The 22,992-nt window shown below is 40.1% G+C and overlaps 1 protein-coding gene across 6 annotated transcripts in view; it reads left to right on the top strand.

The window, feature by feature from the left end:
* The first annotated feature begins 255 nt into the window (after positions 1 to 255).
* Positions 256 to 22,992, top strand: part of ARHGAP17 (Rho GTPase activating protein 17) — a 67,625-nt gene continuing 44,888 nt past the window's right edge. For 3 of the 6 annotated variants that reach the window (XR_007358684.2, XM_048865785.2, XM_048865786.2), the window contains exon 1: positions 256 to 449. Coding sequence is in view for 5 of the 6 variants with exons in the window: in XM_048865785.2 (XP_048721742.1) it covers positions 397 to 449 (53 nt within the window). In the remaining variant the exon portion in view is untranslated. The remainder of the gene's footprint in view (positions 450 to 22,992) is intronic. The other 3 variants (XM_048865782.2, XM_048865783.2, XM_048865788.2) reach the window with 2 other exon arrangements.

The raw sequence follows: 22,992 nt of genomic DNA on the forward strand, positions 1-22,992 counted from the left end.
CCAGGCTGCCCCCACCTCCTGGGCAGGACACTGCGGCCCCACGTCGACGGGCAACAAAATGGCTCCCTCCGGGGTGCCAACATCCGGGTCCCAGGGCGCAGGGGAACGGCCCCACGCGGTGACCCCGATCCGGGTCTTTTGGCCCGCTCCCTGCCTCAGGGCCCGGATGTTGTCCACAAGGCAGGCGACTGGGTCACATGATGCTGACCCCCACCACCACCACGTGACTCGTCCCTCACGGGGAAGGCGGAGCCGGAAGTGGCGGCGGCTTCCGGTAGGGGCGGCCGGCGGGGCGTGAGGTGGGCGAGCGGAGCTGGCGGTTCGAGCTGCCGCTGGGCGCAGGCCGGGTCTGGCCGCAGCGTTGCCCCGGGAGGCGCCGAGACAGGAGCCGCTGCCATGAAGAAGCAGTTCAACCGCATGAGGCTGCTGGCCAACCAGACTGTGGGCAGGTCAGAGCCCGGGAGCCCCCTCACCCAGCCCGGGGCCAGGCTTGGGGGCGGTCCCCGAGCCCGGGGTGGGAACCTGCCCCGGGAGATGCGCCGCAGCCCCGGAAACCCCCGGGGACGCTCGCTCGCTCCCCTCCGAGAGCCCGGGCGGCTGGAGCCCCGTGGGGGAGGGGTCTGGCCCCTCCCCTCCCCTCCCCTCCGAGGGAGGTTTGGGGGACCGGTGGGGGTCGTCCCTCCCCTGAGCGTCCAGTGACATGCCCTGGGCACTCGCTAGCCCCGCTGCGGCAGTGACAGCCCCGCTGCGCCGGAGGAGGCGGGCTGGTGAGGGGTCACGGACCTGGCCAAAATATGTTTGTAATTCAGCCAGGTCTCCAAGCCCTGGGTTGCCAGGTCGGCTGCTCCCAGCTTGAGGGACTCTCTCCCCCGCCCCCCAACTTCTTGGAGAGCCCTTGGCCGTGGTCAGCTCTCTTGGCCGGGAGGGCTCTGCATGGCTGACTTCGAGAAAGACTTTGTCTCTAGGGAGTTTGGTGAGACGGACTTGGTTTAGAGAAGCAGTCCCTGGGTGGCTGTGTCTCCGTACGGCATGGGGCACAGCGTCCTCCGTAGTAGCACCGCTCGGAATTTGGTCTGGTAAAATGTATGGGAGGGGACAGGTCCACAGCTGAACAGGGCCAAATCGATATCCTCAACATCTTGAATACACTATGACCTCACTCTTTCCAGCAGTTCTCCTACAGAAACTGTTTTGTGGCTGTTACGCTACTTTAGTAATTTAAGTAATTCATTTCTTATGGACACCATGAGAACTTGATCTGCTGCTGTTACACATGAATATGCTGTTATTCTCCTATATCAATACCGAAAGTGACTTTGGAAATGCTGCTTCCTGAAATTCTATTTTTATGCTACTCTTTATCCTATTGTGGAGGACTTTATGCTCCTTTCACATATATGTTGTTATCACTTTAGCGATTTATGAGATTGGCTAACATAAATATAAAACAGAAAGTAGAAACCTGTGCACTGGGTCCTGTGTTTCCTAGCTGATGTGATTAAATGTTGCTATCTCAGCAGTGCTACGAGTTTAAAGCTAGCTTGTGTAAAATATTGCTTCTTAGGTGTATTTTGGCCTATCAGTATATTGTTTTTCAGTAGTATAATTTGACATATGTAAAGCAAAAAACTTTAATCTATTGGAGGTATGTTATACTGATGCAAAAAAGAAATGTAAGGAAGTATTTTTAGCACCTGGATTGGCTGTAAATGTGGTAGTACAGTGCTTTGATTTATAAGTTGGGCTACACAAAGTTCCTACAAAACTATTTGCATTGTAAGTTTCCTTTTTCATATTTTGTTTAACTCTTTCACTTTCATTTCCTTATTTTTTTGGTAAATTTTGTTTACATTTTTCTAATTATATTTGCTATTTTTCAAGCAAGCTCAGACTGCACAAATACAGGTCAGTCTTAATTGGCAGAGAAGTTAGCACTCTGCAATAACAAAAGTGCAAGTTTCACTAGGCATAAATGCACTAATTTAGTTTTGTTTTGTTTTATTGGCTCAGAATTTTTGGAAGGTCTTTGGCCTAGTTTCACATACCTAAGCATAACTTGATGTCATCTGTACATACTGAAATGTGATTTAGTGTTCTTTTAAGACAGATTTGTATCTTTTAGAGTAACTTATTTCTTAAAAAGAAAAGGCATACTTGTGGCACCTTAGAGACTAACAAATTTATTTTTTATTTTATGTAGCTCACGAAAGCTTATGCTCAAATTTTAGTCTCTAAGGTGCCACAAGTACGCCTTTTCTTTTTGTGAATACAGACTAACATGGCTGCTACTCTGAAACCTTATTTATTAAGTTCTGCTTTTTTTAACAAGGCTCAACTTTTGTCTCAGTTCTAAGTACCTTGTAAAGAGTGTGTGCTTTCTCTTCAGCATTCACTTCTACATGAAACAAATAAGAAATGTCAACTAATGATGGCTTGAGGGGGAGACCATGATAGCTGGTTCTTTATGATTATAAAATGGAGATATTTCAAACCTCTTCAATTCTCATTTCCCTGCCCCACATCTTACTTCTCATCTTAAGGTATTAGCTTTTTGAGGTAGGCATCATCATATCTAGTGTTTGTACAGTTTGTAGAACAATGGTCCTAATCTTAAATGGTGCTTCTTGGAGCTATTGTAATATAAATAAATAAACAAATAAACTGGTTAGTCTCTAAGATGCCACAAGTACTCCTTTTCTTTTTGCGAATACAGACTAACACGGCTGTTACTCTGAAACCTGCAATATATATGGAACTACTTAGACCCAACAAATGCCACATACAACTTCTCGCTTTAGAAAAAATGTATGGCAAGAGTGCTATATTTAGCAATGTGTACAGGACTGGAAGTTTCAACCTTGAAGGTGATCTTTGACTACTGCAGTTGAAAAATGTTTTTATTGCTAGAGTCCGATGGAAGCTGCAGCTATCAAAGTTGTTTCATTACTGGTATTCTCAGGGTGTGGTAACCATATAGGCATGATTATCAGTCACGTTCCTCTGCCAGGTGGCCTGTTTCTGTGTTAATAGTCTGTGCCTGGAATACTGGAGTCACTGGCTTCGTTAAAGTATAAACATGTACAGAATAACTTCTCATAGGGGAAAAAGGTTGAAAATGGCATGAAAACTATGAAAATTAACATGTCATGAGGTCCAAAGTTAAAGGGAATTATCAAGATATTTCTTAACTTTTTACTCTGTTTACCATAATTCCTTGTTTCCATTTAAAGCGTACATTTCCTTATCAGCTTTTTGCTCACTCATACTGACTTTTCCTATTGTAGGTTTCTCATGAGTGCAGGGCTGTAAGCATGGACTCTTTCCAAAGAGAATTAAACCACTTATTTTTCAAATGGCGTAAAGAATTAAATGGAAGTGGGGACATTAAGGAAGGAAAAAGTACTTCACACTTTGGACAGTGCACCTTGATCATTTAACCAGGGATTATGAGGACAGTCTGAGTTAACTCTACAGTTCCAGCTTTAGTTTAGATCTGAGCCACAGTCTTGGGGTTAACTAAATGTAGTTCTTAGTTAGCATCAGTATGCTTGCCAACTATAAACACGCACGTTTTGCTGACTTATCAGTTTAGGGAGTTGCAAAGCACCGATCAGGGAAAATAAATTTTGTTTACTGAAAACTCATGGTTATTCCTTTCTAAATCCATATTAAATGGAATGACTGAAAATCACCAAGAAAGCACCAGCTTATTTCTGCAGAATGTGTGGTGATATTCGGTGGAAGGAAGAACTGACTTTTTTTACTATGATGTCTGACATACTTTAATAGACATCACCCTTGTACCTCACTTAGCACAGCATGAGAGACCAGTGTGCTATTATATAGTTGCCACCTTCCAGTAATCGGGAAAGTGATTTCTGTAGCTTGCAATGTGAATTCAGGACTTCTAAAGCAGTGTTGCCCACTTCTTTAAAAGCTCATTTCCCTAGAAGGGGGTGAAATCAATCACACATACCCTGTTAACTCCACCATGTGGTGATAGTCATATATCGGAGTTTCTGATTAAATGTACTTTAAGGAGTGACATTCAACAGTGGATATTAAATGTTTGCACGCCTGTTAGTTTGTCTGAAACTAAAACAAGTTTGCAATAATAATACAGGTTTCAGAGTAGCAGCTGTGTTAGTCTGTATCCGCAAAAAGAAAAGGAGTACTTGTGGCACGTTAGAGACTAACCAATTTATTTGAGCTTGGTTAGTCTCTAAGGTGCCACAAGTACTCCTTTTCTTTTTAATAATGATACAGAATATGGTGAAACGGAAATACACCCCCGCCCCCCAACAGGAGAACGCCTATGAGCAACTCTGGCTTGGCTTTCTTTTGGTGCATCTTAGATATCCTGCTGGGCTGCTTCTTGATTGGGAAGGGATGGGGGGGAAGTGTTTGGTGGTATCTCCCAAGCCCATCCCCTTCTGGTTTCAAAATGAGTGGTCACTCAGTAGATTGTGGAAATCTTCATAATATAACATTTGCTTTTTTATGTGCTTTGATAAGCTGTGAATTAAGTTACAGTGCTGATATTTAAACTGTTTGGATTTGAATGGATGCCCTTTAAAATGGAGGGAGCAATTCACACCTTAAAGCTATTGTTTCAGGCTCCTTGCAAACTCTGGCAGATGTTACTGCATCATTTGGCCTGGAAAAATGTGACTCAAATGTATCTCCACAACCATAACATATGAGATGAGAAAAATTGAGGCTTGACTATGTGCATCACCCCACTACACCTTAGGAAACACTGTTTTAAAGACTTACTTAAAATGTTAAGTTTTTCCTCAAGCCACCATCTAAAGGGAACAGCTATATGACACCCTAACAGTTAAGGTGATCCTGTGAAAAGACAACAAAAGGATAGACAGCAATAACTACCTCTTGAGCAGATGATGTTCCCACACTCTCTCAAAAATAACATCTGGTGGTTGTATGTACAACTTCCCCTTACCTTACATAGCAACTGAGTGTCATCCATTTTTCAGCAGAATCGACTGTTGTAAGAAAAATGTCTACTTTTAGCTGGTTTGTGCTAAAGATGGCCTTTTCTTCAAAAATAGCTAGGGATCCACACAATTGACCTTTCCAGGGGTATGAAAGGCCTTTCCTGCAGTCAGTATGGCGGTATGTATTCCGTACCTAAAACTACCATGTCTCTTTCTGGTAGAAATGGATGTTTTCTTACCTCTAACTTTGTCTCCCTCCTGGAGCTCTGATAGTGCTACTTAGCTGCAGGCATCCTCTGTGCTAGGAAATAGCTTCTGGTGCTACAGCAGAGTGGTCACTTGAAAAATTAACTAGGTTGAAGTAAAGATAACTATGAGAATACAGTGGGAAGTCAAGGGCGATTAGTTTCAGAGTGGTAGTCCTGTTAGTCTGTATCAGCAAAAATGACGAGGAGTCCTTGTGGCACCTTAGAGACTAACAAATTTATTTGGGCATAAGGTTTTGTGGGCTAGAACCCACCATCTGATGAAGTGGGTTCTGGCCCATGAAAGCTTATGCCCAAATAAATTTATTAGTCTCTAAGGTGCCACAGGGATTCCTTTTGTTTTTCCAAGGGAGATTAGTTTCTGCTTCTTGGGTCAAACACATAGGATGGATAAAACAAGAGCACAGGAGAAGCAGCAACTTACTGGAGCAATGAACGCAGCAACTAGGAAAGGCTGTGTTAGAGTAGAGAAGTGACACACCTAGGAAGTATGCCTGTAAATATATTGAAAGAGGGATATGGAATTACAAAAGCCCTGAAGGAATTGAGAGAAAATTATTGAGGAGGGGAGAGTTAAGTGGAGCAGAATTCCAAAATCATTAATTTGCCTGGTTTTAGATGTTCTGCAGTAATTATCCTTCAGACTTCACTGGAGAATGGTGTTAGGTACCCCACTTCATTTTGGTACTCGAACAACTACTTAACTCTTGTGGTGTGCTTTATTTTTAACTGGTGGCTCACTGCAAGTAATGCAGCCCTGGAAACAAGTCACACTGCATGAGATGGACAGAACTTGAAGAGCCATAGTTAGTTTGTAAAACAAAATATCAAGTTGCTGCATTTTAAAGTAACTGAGGAAAAGGGCAAAGATAGGGAACTGCTCTAAGTGAGAAGGTGATAGTAAAAATTGTGTTAATATGCTGGTCAGGAAAGAGACCTAGAAATTGCCATACTGGATGGCATCAGTGGTCTACCCTCTAATTTCATTATCTGTTAGTGGACAGTACCAGCTACTTCAGATGAAGTTGCAAGTAACTCCTTACTAGACAATTAAAATAACCTGCTATTACAGGAAGCATCATCTTAGCCTTCTTCAGAGGAGGATGTTTTATGCTTGGAAGAGATGTAACACTTCTTCAAAAATTACTCCGGATGTTCTTGTTACCATATCAATACCCATCCTGTTTTTGAATCCTACTCAGTCTTGGTCTTCCTATAGTGGCAATGAGTTTCACAGGCTAACTGTGCATCATGAGAAATTTCCCATATTTTAAAAACTCTATAGTTTTACTAGAATGTTGAATGTGTAATAGCTTTAGCTTTTCAGTCTCTGACTTGGATTCCATGTTATAAAAATTGAACATCAGTCTGAGCCAGCTGGCTACAGTTTGTCTCCCTGTGCTAATCTTTCTAGTAATAAACTGAAAATGTAGTCTAGTGTCCATGGCCTGGAATGCATTGAGATTTGGCATGCTAAAACACCGAGGAATTTGTGTGTTTTGCTCTGAGGATTTAAGTCAGGAATTGTAGATGGGAATACTCCTGGCTAATGCCTTAACACCTTGTTTTTACATGATACCCACCAATTTTGTTTCTTATTGTAGTTGATTAAAATAATCCTCCAAAGAAACTGAATTACAATTTAATGCCAAAAAAAGAACAGGAGTACTTGTGGCACCTTGGAGACTAACAAATTTAATACCACATCATCTAGACTGATTTATATCTTATTGATATTAATTGGCTTCGTTTACCAGAGCATTGTTGTGTGGTGGTGTTCTCAGTGTTGCTACAGTTAAGGGTGAAATGGCAATACAAGATGTGCAAGAAGTAGTAAAATTGAGGACTTTATCAAATTATGATAATCAACTAAAGTTAATGCTTTCTCTTTAATCTGAAGCTTCAACTCCAGGAAGCTGTTTCCAAGAGACATTTTGCTTAGGTTGGCATTTTGACCATAGCTTAGATGGGAATTGGATCTGTGTTTTTTCATGTGGTTAGCTGCGTACTGTATCTGCCAGTCACAGCTGGTAGTATATAATTATATAGGTAGAATTTTTCAACTTCCTTTAGAATTAATAATTTACAGAAGTCCTTACCTTGATAGTCTCATTTTTGCCAATTCAGATATTTGCAGGGCTTTTAGATGTGTATGGTTTTATTTATTTTTTTACACATAATCTCATAAAATAGTGTATAGCTTTTAATTGGTGGTATCGTATGTGAAACTGAGATTTTCTGTTTTGGAACTGACATATTAAGTTATTGCCAGGATAACAGAAAGCCAGGCATTTACCTTGTTTTGGATACTAGATTGGCCTCAGCCTTTGAGATAAGTGGTTTCTATATTCTGCATGTCCTACAATGACAAATGTATGCTCTTATTTCACTTCTATTTAGCCGAATAGACAATCATGATTTAATTTTAAGTAAAATGCTTAAAATTCTGTAAACGCCAAATACTCTGCTATATTCTCTCTCATGAGTTTCAAGAGACAATGAAATAGTGACTAAGACTGTTCTTTGTTTCTTTATCCTTGACTCCTTGTGATCAGACATTGATTCTGCCAAGTAGAACCTAACGTGCTGTCAGAAGTAACTGTAAGGGTTCTCTTGCTTCAGTGTTGAAATACTAATTTTTTGTGTCCAAGACCAGTAGACCTCTAACCAGGGTCTGAAGTATGGTAGTGCCTAACGAAAAAATGAGGTTTGGGGTAGTTGTAATTATCTCAAATTATATTCTGAAAGTAATGTCAATATGAAGGTTTTTTCAAGTGATATGAATACAAATGTGCACTTGACCTACAGTCATCTGAAAAATGATTTCATAAGGGTGTTTTTCAAGGATGTGCTGTTTAGTTTGAGAAACAGGTTTGCAGTTAAGACTATTAGACTTCATGTCTAATGAATGTTACTCATCACTGTGGTTTCTTTCCTGATTCCAGAGACCTATCTGTATCACTACTGTTCCCAGTAATTCTCTTGGTGTTTTTAGGATGCATTTACCAAGAAGTAATTCAAACTGGGAGGTGCCAGGATCAGACCAGTTTTCCTGGAAAATGATCTTATCAGATGTAAATCTTAAACTTTAGGTTGACAGGTGCATGTGTTTCTTGGCATTGGCAGGGATGTTATCTATTAAATAATGGTCTTGGTCTCTTAGAATACAGATTGCGAATCTGAATAACTTTCCTTCCCGATTTCACCACAAACCACCTAAACACCTGCCTTATTGGAGATGGGCCAACAGTTACTGCAGCCACATCCCCCTTAGTCCTCCTCTTAGTGCAAGCTCTCCTCTACAAGTGAAGTGTTTCAATATCCTGTACACATGACATCAGTCTGACTCAACAGAAGTGTTCTAATGTATCTTTTAAAAGCTCACATCCTGGATAAAAATGATTATGCTAAGCAATAGTTAGTTGTTCTCCAAGCCATTTGACAGTCAAGATACAAGGTGGAATGAGGAATATGTTGTCATTTTATTGATCTAAATTGGCATTTAGTGTTACTCTTAAATATTGCTTGTTGCAAAGTACCTGTAAGTAACTCCTGACTAAACCAGTTTTTCATCTATAGTGATATATACAGTTAGTTAATTTCCAGTACTTAACTATTATGCAGAAACTGGATACTCAGGCTACCAGTCACTCGTAGTTTTTAACATGCACATCTACACTTACTATTCCCCTTAATACTGCTTTTATTTATTCAGAATTATGTACTTTGAGGGAGGCAGATAAGAGAATTAATCTTCCACTGGTATTTTACACTGTATTTTGAAAACTCTAAGACTATGCAGCAGCATATTATCTCCTAGGCCAACAAATTTGCAGGGGCAGCAAATTTATAATAGCAGCCAGAGGCGCCAACTTCCCCCGGCACTGATGGGTGCTTGTGCCCGCCCCAACTCCACCCCGTGGTGTCTCCAAATGGAGCTCAGGTGCTGCTCAGTGAATGAAAATGAAGTTAGACCTCCGTTGTGTAAAAGATGGTTGGGGGGAGCTGACTGAAATCCTGAAGATCTCATTTTCCTTAATGGACACTCTTGAGTCCATTCATATGATTGCCAAACTTTAGATCTATGCAAGTTCTGTTTAATGGTAACATGAATCACTAAATTGACAAATGCCTATTAAGTGACATCAGATGTTAATTGCCTCTAAATCGCTCTTCTGCTAGTAGCAAAGGGAATTAACAGAATGTTTTCTCTACATGGCAATGCGGAGCACTGTTACTGAACAGTCAATGTCCAAGGAACAGCAAGCATTATTGCTGTATGTTGTACTTAAGCTATGCAATGTAGGCATAGCCTACAGTGACACCGCTGTGCTGCTAAAGCCTTGCCACTGTAAGGCATGCAGTGTAGCCGCTCTGCTCTCTGGAGAGAGCTCTCTTGCCAACTAAATAAAATCGCCCACTGAGGGGCGGTAGCTCTGTAGGCGGGAGAGCATCTCCCACTGACAAAGTGCTGTCCACACCTGACAAAAGTGCAGTGTAGACATAACTAAAGTTTCATACTAAGGCTAACTGTGCTAGTTTGAAGGATATTAGTCAGGCTCTTAAGATGTGTATCTGTGTAGGAATTCTGAATCTGCTACTTGTGTGAGTAAACAGAACAGCTCATGTTTCAGAGTAGCAGCCGTGTTAGTCTGTATTCATGAAAAGAAAAGGAGGACTAGTGGCACCTTAGAGACGAACAAATTTGAGCATAAGCTTTCGAGAGCTACAGCTCACGCTTATACAGCTTATGCTCGAATAAATGTGTTCGTCTCTAAGGTGCCTCAAGAACAGCTCATGAATACCTGATATCAGATTATCCTTCCAGTCTGTCCTCTCAACACCAAACCAAAGTGGAATAAGTTCCTTCGTATCTGCAAAACTACTTATTTCCAGAGGCAAGTATAGGGGGCGGGAGGAGTGAAGTAATATCTTTTATTGGACCGACTTCTGTTGGTGAGAGAGCAGCTTTCAAGCTGACACAGAGCTCTTCAGGTCTGGGAAATGTACACCTTCATACAAGGTGGAACAGAGCGTTTAGCATAAGTAGTTAACACATTTCAAGGGACCCTTCAAGGTGAAATGCCAGTTAATGCCTCTCCTACTTTGTCCCTGTAATATCCTGGAATCAACAGGGCTACAACAATACTGAATACACCTATTTTCAGGACCATTTGAGTACACTGAAGCAATATAATACATGTTGTGCTGTTAAAATGCATTTGTAAGCAATAGAAACACTAAATTATTCATGTTAGGAAAATGTGTATCCATTATGTGATTTCAGTTTGGATCTACTTCTTGCGGTAAGACCTGCTTATCTAACATACTTCATCTTCTACAATTTAACAATTCCTTGCATTGAAGTAACAATGAATAAGATGCTATGGGGAATTTCAGCTGAAAAGGATTCAATTTGGAGACTAAATCAAGCGTGAAATACTCAGACTTTAAGGCCAGAAGGGACCATAATGACTATCTACTCTGACCTCCTTCACATTACAGGCAACAGAACCTTCCCCACCCACCCCTGTAGACCCATATCCTTTGCTAAGTTACTGAAATCCTCAAATCATGATTTAAAGACTTCAAATTACAGAGGGAATGTACTCCTGGTTTTAAATGTAGATATCAATGCAGCCTTAACTGTACATCTGTTCGGGAGCCTACATAATTCCTCCCAATAGGAACAGCAGAGAGAATTTAAGTCTGTCTACTCTAGAGAGCTTACAGTGGCACAGCTGTACAGTGCAGCTGCACTGTTGTAAGATCCCTTGTGTAGCTGCTCTATGCGGATGGGAGAGAGCTCTCCAGTCGACATAATTAAATCACCCCCAGTGAGTGGCGATAGGTATGTTGGCAGGAGAAGCTTTCCCGCCAACATAGTGCTGTGCACGCTACCACTTATGCTGGCGTAACTGTTGCTTGGAGGGATGGAACATTCACAGCCCTGTGATGCAAGTTTTGCCAACATCAGTGGTAGTGTGGACAGCCGAAGACTGTCTGGTGACATACCTCTGGCTTGCTCTAGCATTCTGTTAATGATGCTTCTTGGTTCTTCAGGAGAGAAGGCACTATATGCCAAACTCCCTTTTTACAATCAGTGAGAGAACATATTGGATTTACTTGACTTGAGACACTGATAAAAGAATAGCTTCTGTGAGAATAATAACCTAATGTTCATGATAATAAATCGGAGTGACTATCTCTGCACTGCTGCAGCTTTTTCATCTGCCGTTCAAATGTGCATGTCTTCTGAAGTGTCCGAAAGGATCTGCTTCATACATAGACTCATAGACTATCAGAGTTGGAAGGGACCTCAGGAGATCATCTAGTCCAACCCCCTGCTCAAAGCAGGGCCAATCCCCAATTTTTTTTTTTTTTGCCCCAGATCCCTAAATGGCCCCCTCAAGGATTGAACTCACAACCCTGGGTTTAGCAGGCCAATGCTCAAACCACTGAGCTATCCCTCCCCACAATGACTCTTATAGTGCTCAAGAGGGTTAGTGTCTGTTTAATAAAAAAAAAAAAAAAAGTGTAGGGGCTTGGCTACACTTAAAACACTGGAGCAGTGCAGGGGGCACCACTGAGAGAGGGTGGCAGAGAGGAAGCCTTCACCTAGTAGGCCTGAGAGAGGGGTCTGACTAAGAGGGTCGGCAAAGGAAGAGCTTAAAGAAGTGCAACAGGAAGTAGTCCAAGCAAGAGAGTGGTAAGGTTTATGAGGACCCAGACCTTAACTGCTCATTGTAAGGCCCTTGACTGGAACCCAGAATAGAGGGCAGGCCTGGGTTCCCCTACCCTCCACTGCAGAGCCTTATTACTTTCGGCAGTGAATGGGAAGACTGCCTGAGTCTCTGCAGGAGTGACATAAGGCAGGGAACGTGAAGAATGCTTGACATTGCTTGTGCAGGGAGACTTGGAAAGACTTCCCTTGAAGGGGAAAATCAGTGTGACCTGGCCAGAGGGGTGAGTCCTGAAGCAGTTATACTGCTTTGCTGTGAAGTGGGAGGAGAGCTGCAATGGTGGAAGGGAAGAGAGGGGATGCAGAACCAGGCAGAGCTAACCCCCAGAAGGGGGTGCCATGTAGTAGTGAGTAGAGTGCAACCATTACAAGTATCTATATGTATCCCTCTTTTTATCTACCTTCTGTACATGAAATTTTGGACTAACGGGTTCATTTCCTCAACTGTTTTTTACCAGAGCAGATCTGGCCTTTGTTCTTATTTTAGTTCCCTCAACAGCTGGCAGAAAATGCTGTTAATTTTACGTGTCCTCTGTATTCAGTGTCAAGTCTTTACTATTTCCCTTCACTTGTCTATATTTTTTTTTTCCAGTAAAATTTTTTTCTGCCTCTTGGAGTGGAATGTTAAAAATGTGCTAGTCAAAAAGTGATGGTGATAAATAGTTGTTTTGCAGACTTTCTACAACTGACAATCCATTATTGGGTAGACACTGTGCAAGGTATTTAGTTCTCTGGGACAGCAGACAAATGAACTAAGATCCAGGACTTAAGGATAAGAGAAACATTGCCTGCTCAGGATTGTTGTCTTTCAATAACTACTGAACAAAATTATTGTTCTGTTTACCCTCTTTGTAATTTTAAGTTTGCCTTTATGCTTGTTCAGCACCCTGAGTGCTTTTGGAGGTGCTTTATAAATGTATTAATAAATACGAACATTTGCAATTTGAGAAGCAGGTGCAATTCTTGTATTAATGCTTTTTTAAAAGATGCTGAAAAGGCTAAATTTTGGCATGAAGGATATAAGCCTTCATTTGTTAATGTTACAAGGACTTCATATCAGAGTGCCTGACTGGCCAAAGCCTTTCAGCCAACAGTCATTTAGCTACCGCTCTAGTTTTTGAAGGTTCTAGGGTAACTTCAATCTATTTTATAAAGCCCTGGTCTACACTAGAAGATTAGGTCAATTTCACTGTTGGTCAAGGTGTGAAAAATCCACACCCGAGTGGCAGCATTAAGCTGACCTCAGTCCACTTTTAGACAGTGCCAGGTCTACGGAAGAATTCTGTGGTTTCAGAGCTAGAAATTTTTAATACCAGCTCATACTCGCAGACTCTTAAAATAGGAATGATTTTAATCTGCTAAAATAGCTATTCAGAAAGAAAGTTCTAACAAGCTGTTTCTACATAATAGAGTAATGCAGTTCGCTTGGGATTGTCTAAAGCCAACTGTCTTTGTTAGATACTTGAATTGTTTTTAGGTGTACTGCTGATGGAGTGGACATACGGATCATGCTCCAGAACAAGGGTGTTTTTGTGGTAATAGGCTATTTGACCTTTTAATAAATTAAGCCTGTTTATGGTACATGTTTCATAACTTGCCTGTGCACAGTGACCTGTAATAAAGACTTTGTTTGTAGGACACTTTAAAGTTGTATGTAACTTCTGGAAGCAAGGTTTCATTATTGGTTAAAATCAGTGACTCACTGTCTTTCATATTGCAGTAGAATCTAGATACCCCATTTGGGAATTGGGGCCACATTCTCTTAAGTACTATGTAACTATAGCTATATGGCACATAACGGAGTCTTGATCTCTGAGGCCTCTAGGAGTTACTCTAATCTTATACAAATTAATACAGTGAGCCACAGTAAATCTACTCTACTGGATTATAATGAAGTTGTCCAAAACTTGTTGGGATGGCTTACTAACTGGTTTCAATAAATCATTCCTCTCTGCATCTGGCTCATTGTCTTAAGGCGTGCTTGATAGCGGATTGTTTGTTTTTCATTTCTGTAGTTACCAAGACTTCTGGAAGCAAGGTCCCACTTGATGTTCACTAGCATTACCATGTGTAAACCACCACTTAGTGCAGCACAAGTAAGACCACGGAGATTTTCAAATGTCTGTTTGAGGCACTGTTTTATAGGGTGAATTATTTTCACTAATGACTTGGGTAAAATAACCATTAAGTATTTGTTTTTAAGGCTTACATTACCTTTTCAAACTTGTGAAACATTCCTTTCCCTAAAAAAGCACTTCACAGTGCACCTTGCTCTTTCACAGTCCCACGGGAAATGTAGCCCTTTTTAAATAACCCAGCTGGGTGAGGCCACAACTTCTCCGCTTAAGTGAGGTGGAGGCTTTTCCCCTTTGCATAAATTGTTTTCTTCTTAAGTTAATTACACTGCGAAGTGACAAGGACGGGTACAAACTGGAAACAGCACATGTGGTTTGTAAACCACCTTAACATACTTGTAAAATGTACAAAAAAAATCAAACTTGGTTTTAGATAGTACCAGACCACTAACACTTCAAACATGTATGATATGAAGGGCAATCATTGTTTTCATGTATTTCCCTTGATCAAACATGTGGTTTGTGTGTCTGTCTGCAGATGACCTCTTCAGCAAGATCTGAGCATGTAAAATTCACGCGGCTAATGGTTCAGGTCTTATTTTGTAAAATTGACCCATTATATTGGAAAGTATAAATTCCTTGGAGGGGTCCAGACCACCTCATTACTCTTACATATCTCCATCTATAATATCTGTTGCTGCACTTAAAGTCGGAAACACCTGGGTTGAAGTAGTATAGCTTCATACCTCTGCTTGGATTATAATCCAAGCAAATATTTTGAAGCTTGATAAATTAATACCTCAAAAGATCCTGTAGCGGTGGAATAATTCTAAGGTTTTTTCCCCCTATTTAAATTGTTCTAAAGTATTCATGTAGCTTCAGATGAAGAGAAAACAGTAATATTTTTGAGACCATGGAAGAAGCTTCTTTCCCATTTCTGTTAAAAGCAAAAATTAATGAGGCACTATGTTACTGGATCACATTTCTAACAAGCTGGTTTAAGTCTAGCCAGAAACTGACTTGGCATACAGAACCAGTGGTCTTAATGCAGTGTCCTTATGTGAAAAGAACACTGTGGAACAGAAGTCTGATGTATTTTTAAATCTAATGCAATGCTAGTGCACTGTAACAGCCAACTTCTAAACATGCTAAAATGTCAAAACAAAAGCTATAGTATGAGGCTAGTAACCCTGAATTAGACTTTTACTCAGAGCTCCATAATTCATTCTCAGATGCTTAGTAATAAAGAGTTAATTTCCAGATTCATGCTTGAATAGCAAAAACATACTGTGCATGACACATGCCAGGATGGTAATAGCATTACTCTGCATGTTCTACACATTAACATGGTTTCTGTATACATGGTAGCTAAGTAACATAAAAACAGACTTGAGTGTCCAGTGACGCAAAACACAGTACTCAGATGAGCAATCTCAGATGAAGGTTAGTTATTGGAGAGGAGAGTCCAGCCCAGGTGGGGACCTGTTTAACAGTTATTAGGAAAACTTTTGTGCCCAATTTTTAATTCTTACACAGGTGTGTGTCTCTCAGGAAACCGGTGTGAGACCTGAATGTGCAAAGATTGAGCTTTTAACTAAACCCTCAATTCCCAATGTTTTTCATTGGCATCAGTGATTTTAAGACCAGAAGGAACTGTTGTAGTCTGACCTATTCCTAAAGCAGATCTTTTAGAAAAACATCCAAGCTTGATTTAAAAATGAGTGTTGGAGAATCCACCACAACCCTGGGTAAACTATTCCAATGGTTAATTATTCACTGCTGAAAATATACACCTTGTTTCCAGTCCGAATTTGTCTAGCTTCAAGCTTTCCAGCTGTTTGGATCATATTATACCTTTCTCTGTTAGAGGGAAGAGCCCATTATTAAATATTTGTTCTCCATGTAAATACTTATAGACTGTCATTGAGCCCTTAACCATCTCTTTGCTAAGCTAAACCAATTGAGGTCCTCGAGTCTTTCACTGTTGTTTTTTCTACTCATTCTCATGGCTCTTCTCTGAACCCTCTCCAATTTATCAACATTTTTTTTGAATTGTGGACGCCAGAACCGGACACAGTATTCCAGCAGCAGTCGCACCAGTACCAAATGAAGAGGGTAAACTAAGCTCTATGCTTACTCAAGGTTGCTGTTTATGCACTCCAGGATTGCAGTAGCTCTTTTGGCCATAGCATCACATTGGGAGCTCACGTTCAGTTGATTATCCACTATGACCCCCCAAACCTTTTTTCCAGAGTCACTGCTTCCCTGGATAATGTGTCCCAGCCTATAAGTATGGCTTGCGCTCTCTGGTTCTATAATACGTGAGCCCCCATTTTCCCTACTGTCACGCCTTGACTGTTGCTGCGTCACTTCTGGTTTTTCCCCACTTTCTCACTCCTGCCTCTTTCTGTCCCTTTTTCCTTGTTTAATTTGCTTTGCTCAATTTTTGTTATCCACAGTTCTGCCTCTCCTTACAAACTGCTGCCTTCTTTCTCCATGGCCTTGTCTGCATAGAACTTGCATCTGTTTTTAGCCCTGATGTCGTTCTAGAGCACCAAACATCTAGGTTCAGATATTAAATGCTACTGCAGTGCCATTTGGATGCCATATCAGAATGTCTACCTCTACTATCGAAGGTTATAAATGGGCTTATTTGGTATCATGTTTGCTGTGTTTCTCCTCTATAGTAATAACTGTCATGTTTGAATCTGTAAACTTGAATGTTTGAATCTGTAAATGTCATGCCTTTTTTTTAGGGAGGGACATTTTAAAGTTATGTAAACCATCTATCTCTGTGGCCAGATGTGCATTTTCTGCTTAAAATCTCTCTCTCTCAATTCTGGGAAGATCATGTGACTGAGATGCAAGACTTCAGTTTTGCCAATGCAAAAAAAAAAAAGTCTAAATGCTTTTAATTAGCTCAACATGCTTTGTGAATTCTACTTCCATGGTTGTCCTGTTTTATCGCAAGCATATGCTATTAATATTGTGTGCCTGCATCTAAAACTAAGCAATGAGACAGTGGTATTTTAAACATATGTTTTTAATGGCTGTATATACTAAACATCTTACTGTTTTCAACATCTCATGATATATAACAAGAGCTAAGGTGTTCTTCCAATATGTAGCAGTACGGCAATTGCAGTTACACAGATTATGGAGCTTTAAACTACGTTAAATTGTACGCTGCCTACCTATTTCTTGGTGACAAGGGCAGGAAAAAATAAAGTTTAGAAATCTAAGGGGGCCTGTTTTCTTTTGTGACAACACAAGGGAACTCCCAGGTCACCAGGTGATTTAGCAAGGGAATTGGCTCTTTTCCAGAACTAAAAGCTTGCCAGCCTCACATGTAGGGAACTTCTGACTCATTCTGTTATCTAAGAACATTAATTACTGACTTAATGTCACTCTTGTGTTCAGTTGCACTGATGCTGGACTCCATCTTGACCAGAGTTAAATGTTTGACATTTTTTTCCCCCTCACAGCACTTAATATCTTCAGTGAACAGAACTTTCTTTTTGCATTCCTAACCATGAACGATGGGAGTGCACTTCTTATAGTCAGTGGAAGTACTTATTTTGGGGCTCTTACACTCATTTAAAATAAACTTCTAACTTTGTTTATTGGGGAGACGTAACAAATACAGGAAAATGGGTCACTAAAGCCCTACTAGCTAAAACATTCCAGCAAGTTATTTAATTGTATAATGAAGTACAGTTTAGCTGCCATAAATATACAACTTGACAGTGGACAAGTTTCTAAGTCAGTATAATATGCAGAAAATGCAGTAGAAGCTTAGAGTTACTAATTGCTTCTGATTTTTTTTGTTCATATCTGAAATTGAAATCCAATTCAGGCTCAAGGCAAAAAACACAATTTCTCTTTGAAATGTCCGTGTGGTAATTTCCTCTAACAAGGAACTTATTCTGCATTCATAGACCTGAAGTTGTGCGATGTATAAAAGGTTTGCCTTTAACTCATCATTAAAGCAACGAAGTTTGATATTGGTGTTCAGTCTGTATCTGTCAACATTGAGTACAGAATTTGTAATACATGTGGCATGTAAAATCAGCCACTGTCTAGATGCTTATCCTGCTCCATTGATACCTGAGCACACAAAGTGGCTTAAAGGTTATTTTAAACTAAACTGAATGCCCATAGTTAAGTATTTAAATGTCTATCAGCATGTATTTTGCAAAGAGGGTTGTGAAGTTCTAGTACAGGACCTCATTACAGTAACTTGTGCCTTACAAAGACTCTGAAGTAGGATTTGGCCTGAACTGCAGTTGTTCCTTAATAGCGAAGTCTCGACTCACTTGGGAGAGGGCTTGGATCTATTTAGTTTACTACGGCATTCCAGATCTGCTAATATGAACAGTCTGCCTTGGGTTTCCCTCTGCCTGTGAGGAAACAATCCACTTTCCTTCCAGGATGATTATTTGTGGAACTTGTTGGGATGCCTTTGATTAGAATAACTTCATCCTGTCAAAGTTGTGTGGTGGGAATTATATCTGGCTTAGTATGTAACGGTTGTTTAAAACTAAACTGAATAAACAGATTTAACTTAAAACTGGAAAACTGGCCATACCTTTGAGCAGAGTTCACTGGAAGAGCTCAATGGAGCAAGAGAGAGAAGATGAGAATTGAAGTTCTTAACTATTGTTTGTGACTATATCCGCAAGCTTTTGTTTCTTCATAAGCTTCTAAAACTGTAGTTCTTGATAAGTGAAACATCTTGTGCTCTTAAAAATGGCACCCATCAGATAATTAAATCAACTTTCCTGAGGGGTTGGGTATTAAACCCGTTCAGAAAAGCTGCTGTTCCAGAGCAAACTCCTTTGATCTGAATGCTGTGAACTGCAAGCTGTCATCCTAACTGGTTCTTAACCCAGGAAGAGTTGTTCAGGTGAATTCATGCAGTATCTGTTCCAGAATTACAGTATTTATTGTTACTAATGTCTAAAGTTTGAGTTAATGCTTTCATCTGGTGATGAATGCAAAACCCTCAATAAAGAGGTGGAGATGGAAATGACTTATTTATAGTTTGTGCAGTAAACTATCTAAAATTCATTCACAGTAGGAAACTAGTTTGTTTAAAATGGGGCAGGCCATTCAAGATGGAGCTGGATTGTCAGGGCCTAAGGACTAACCCCACCTCTTGGGCTGCATCATTGGCATCTGCCAGTAATGGCTTGCCTACCCTCAGAATAGGAGGGTTGCTGTGGTAGGTATCGAGCACAGGATTGGCACCTTACCATCCGCCCACCTTAAAAATAAATAAATAAAACGATAGTTGGAAACTCTTGCCTGCTCTGCTCTGTGGAACACCACCACCTTGTATTTGATTGTTAAATACATGGTGGTGTTTTGTGTACATATAATCATGGATGGCTTGGTTTTAGTGGTATGGCTGATGCTGTCTGGGCATGGACAAAGAACCAAATTGTATGGATATTAACTTGCTATCGACCTGACTATGAAAACACTGAAAATAAATGGCTGTGCTGGGATTTCAGAACACCCAATCCCTAATCATTGCTAAAATATTTGGAAAATAATACCTAATCTCTTCTGAATTCTTGTAAGCTTTTTTTAAAAAAAAAGTAGAAGAGAAATGCACTCTGGAAATGTTACCTCCTACTGTGCACACTCTGTTATTGGTCGTTTGTATTGTGGTAATGCCACCTCAGAATTAGGGCTTCATTGAGTTTGGTGTTGTCTCACAGGAGGATGTTGTCCCTTCCCTGCAGAGTTTACAGTGTAATGTAATCTGGCCCCCAAATTGTCTCCTGAGTTGGAGAATGTGAATTGACCAGAAGGATTAGATTCCTAACATCCCTTGTTGGGCTATTCCTTCCGTACTCTGTGGAAGTAATAGTGCTGCCTCCTATTTGACTTGAAAATTAAACCTGCGAAAATTGAATATTAGAACTTCGCCAAAACCTATTGGAAGCTGAATTGAAATATAACCTTAATGAGGAGGCCACCTTAGCTTTTTCCACGTATAATTATGAAAGAAAACATTTCATTCCACTTTTGAAAAGTTCAAGTGCTCTCATCAAGAGGAGTGTGTGTGTGTGTATAGATAAGGATGTATGGGAAATCCCATGCTAGAATTGTGGTGTTTGAAAATGTCAAAATAACTTTGAAGCAGCATATGTTTTGAAAAAAGATGGTGTTTGCATGTCCCTAAGCCTAGTCAGAGCATATGCTGTAGTTTCTTAAATATTGAGTAATTGTCAGGGGAAACTACTTTTTGAAAAGAAATTTCAAAGAAGTTGGCTTGTCTAACTTTCCATAGACATGAAGCACACTGCATGTAGGGAAGTCAGGATGCCAAGTGAAAAGGAATATGGTTGGGGAAAAGCATCCTTATAGCTTAGTATCCATTTTTCAGTAATGGGCAAAAAGCATTAAGATGTACCAAAAAGAATCAAGGAATACTTACGGCACCTTACATGCATCTGATGAAGTGGGTTTAGCCCGGGGAAGCTTATGTCCAAATAAATTCGTTAGTCTCCAAGGTGCCACAAGTAGTCCTCAGTTCTTTTTGCTGATACAGACTAACACGGCTACCGCTCTGAAATCAAAAAGAAATTATCACACTATATGACTTGGTCTAGGACTTTTTGTGCTATGCTATTCTGCACTTCATGTAAGTTTTAGAGTCTATGCTGTTCTGGTTAAGTGGGAGCATAGATTCATGTCTTGATTTCTGATGAGAAAATATTTCATTCTACCATGTCTCAAATAAAATAAAATTTTTCAAATAACTTAGCAGTTTTGTGTTGAGTGTCAAATGTACCTAGTACATGTGTTTTTAGCTTTCTAAATGTAGTGTGTAATTGCACACTTCTCCTCAGATTGGGATTAAATATTAATCTTGTTCATAATGTATCATGTACAAAACCTAGAATGCAGAACAGTCTAAACTGAAGTATGCTATGAGAAATCTATGCAGAGATTTTGGAGATCTTCCCCTTTGCCATTCCTGCCAGCATTCTCCACAAGTCATCCATATCCTATGTCCTCTCTCCCAGTCAAGGAAGATTGAAATCAACTCTATGTAAAGCAACAGGTGTCATACAAAGAGCTAATTTTTGAATAATTTGCTGGGCTTCCTTTGTGCCTCTCAGGCATTAAACACGCAGCTTGTTCCCTGTTGGGCAGAAGAGCAAGTGAAGCTGTCTTCACAAATAAAATAAGCTGAAGTTGAGAAAGGGCCTTCTCAGCAATTTCTCACTAAATGCACTTGATGATAAGGCTGAATGAGACAAAATGAGAAGTTGGGAAGATCATATGAGCAACAGCATTTGCCATAAGAAACTATTTCCTACTTATCCTCTCAACTACTGACTGTCCATGTGTGCATACTCCCAGATTTCTATATTTTATTGTGTTTCTAGTCCAGAAATTATCTATAAGTGGAGAGGAGGGGGCATTGAAGTTCCATGTTTACTTGTCAGTCACTTCCAGATCAAATCTGCTCAGTCAATGTGAAAACGAGAAAAAGGCTTTCTCTGACAGTAAGCCCTGCAGACTCAGGGAGGTGTCCTGAAAGCGAAACTGGTATCTTGCTGACTCTTGCATTGTGTATAATTCTGCAGTCAGAACAGAATTGCATGACAAAGCTGAGTCTCTGAGCTGCACGGACATCAGTGGAACAGGAGTAAAATAGTAAAAACTACTTTTGACACCAAAGCAGATGAGACTACAGAGAGCAGAGTAGTTGAGTAAGAAGGTGGATTTGGTTTAAATGGTGAGAGAAACAGTGTTCTGTTTCGGCTTGTGTTCAAAATGCTATGCCAGTAAAATCAAACTCCTGCAACAGATCTTGCTGTGTCCAGAAAGCTGAATGCTGGCACAGATTGCCAAAAGGAGAAAATAATTTCCCTACATTAAATGGCTCTGAAGAATGACCATTGTTATATAATTCCAAAGGCAGGAACAAATTGTAGAAAATATTTTTCTACTACCCCTAAAGACTTAACGCTTTTTATATAAAAGTCCTGTTCCTTAAAAGAATACAAAATTAAAAGCAACAAATGCACTTCATAAAACTTGCTACACCTCTTCTTCCTCTCCCTATCCAACAACTTCATAGCACTTACGTACTCACTCCCATTAAAGTCAATAGGCAGATTCCTATAATGTTAGTGGAACCAGGATTGGGCCCTTAAGGAAAAGCTAAGTTTTCTTGCTGCTTGGACAGCATATGTTTTTGGTGTTATCAGGTCCGCAAGCAAACCACAAGTTCAAAAGCCCCAAACTGTTTGTTTATAGAAGTAGATAAGTACAGAACTTGTGAATGCTAACAATATATTCATCCAGCTCACACTAATAGGAGATAAAACAGTAAGGGAAGTGTGGGTTATCGCTTCAGTAATAAAACTTTTAAGTTGTGTTGAGAATAACTAGGATAACTTACCAATTTTTAAAAAGCAATTGAGAGCTGAATGGATAAAAGGAAAGAGGGAAAAAACAAATAATATTTTGTCACATCCATGATGATCCTGGAGTTCGTCTACTCCCCCATATTATCTCCAGTGGTTAAAAAAGGCCAATGAAAGTTTAACTGTTTTCTTTATGCAAACTTTTAATACAAATTTACCATAATGTGTTCTATCTGTCTAGAGATAGAAGTTATAGCTATTTCTGTTTAGGTACCGTTAACTGTGCAGTTAAAGTAGCCAACTCTTCCTGAACTTTGGCACTACTTTTTAGAAAATATCACATTATTTAGTTTTATTTCCACTAAGGTCAGCCAGAAATCTGAAACTGAGTTGGGGACCATTTGCTTTGGTGGTGTTCCACATCATCATGTTTTTCCCCTTTGGGCATTTTTCTCTTATCAGACATGTTAAGACTTTTAAATTAAGACCTGGAGCTTCAGACTAGCATATATAGTTGAAGTGATAGGAAAGAGCTAAAGTCTAGTCACCAAGATGCTT

The sequence above is a fragment of the Caretta caretta genome, chromosome 10, assembly GCF_965140235.1.
Source record: "Caretta caretta isolate rCarCar2 chromosome 10, rCarCar1.hap1, whole genome shotgun sequence".
NCBI lineage: Eukaryota > Metazoa > Chordata > Testudines > Cheloniidae > Caretta > Caretta caretta.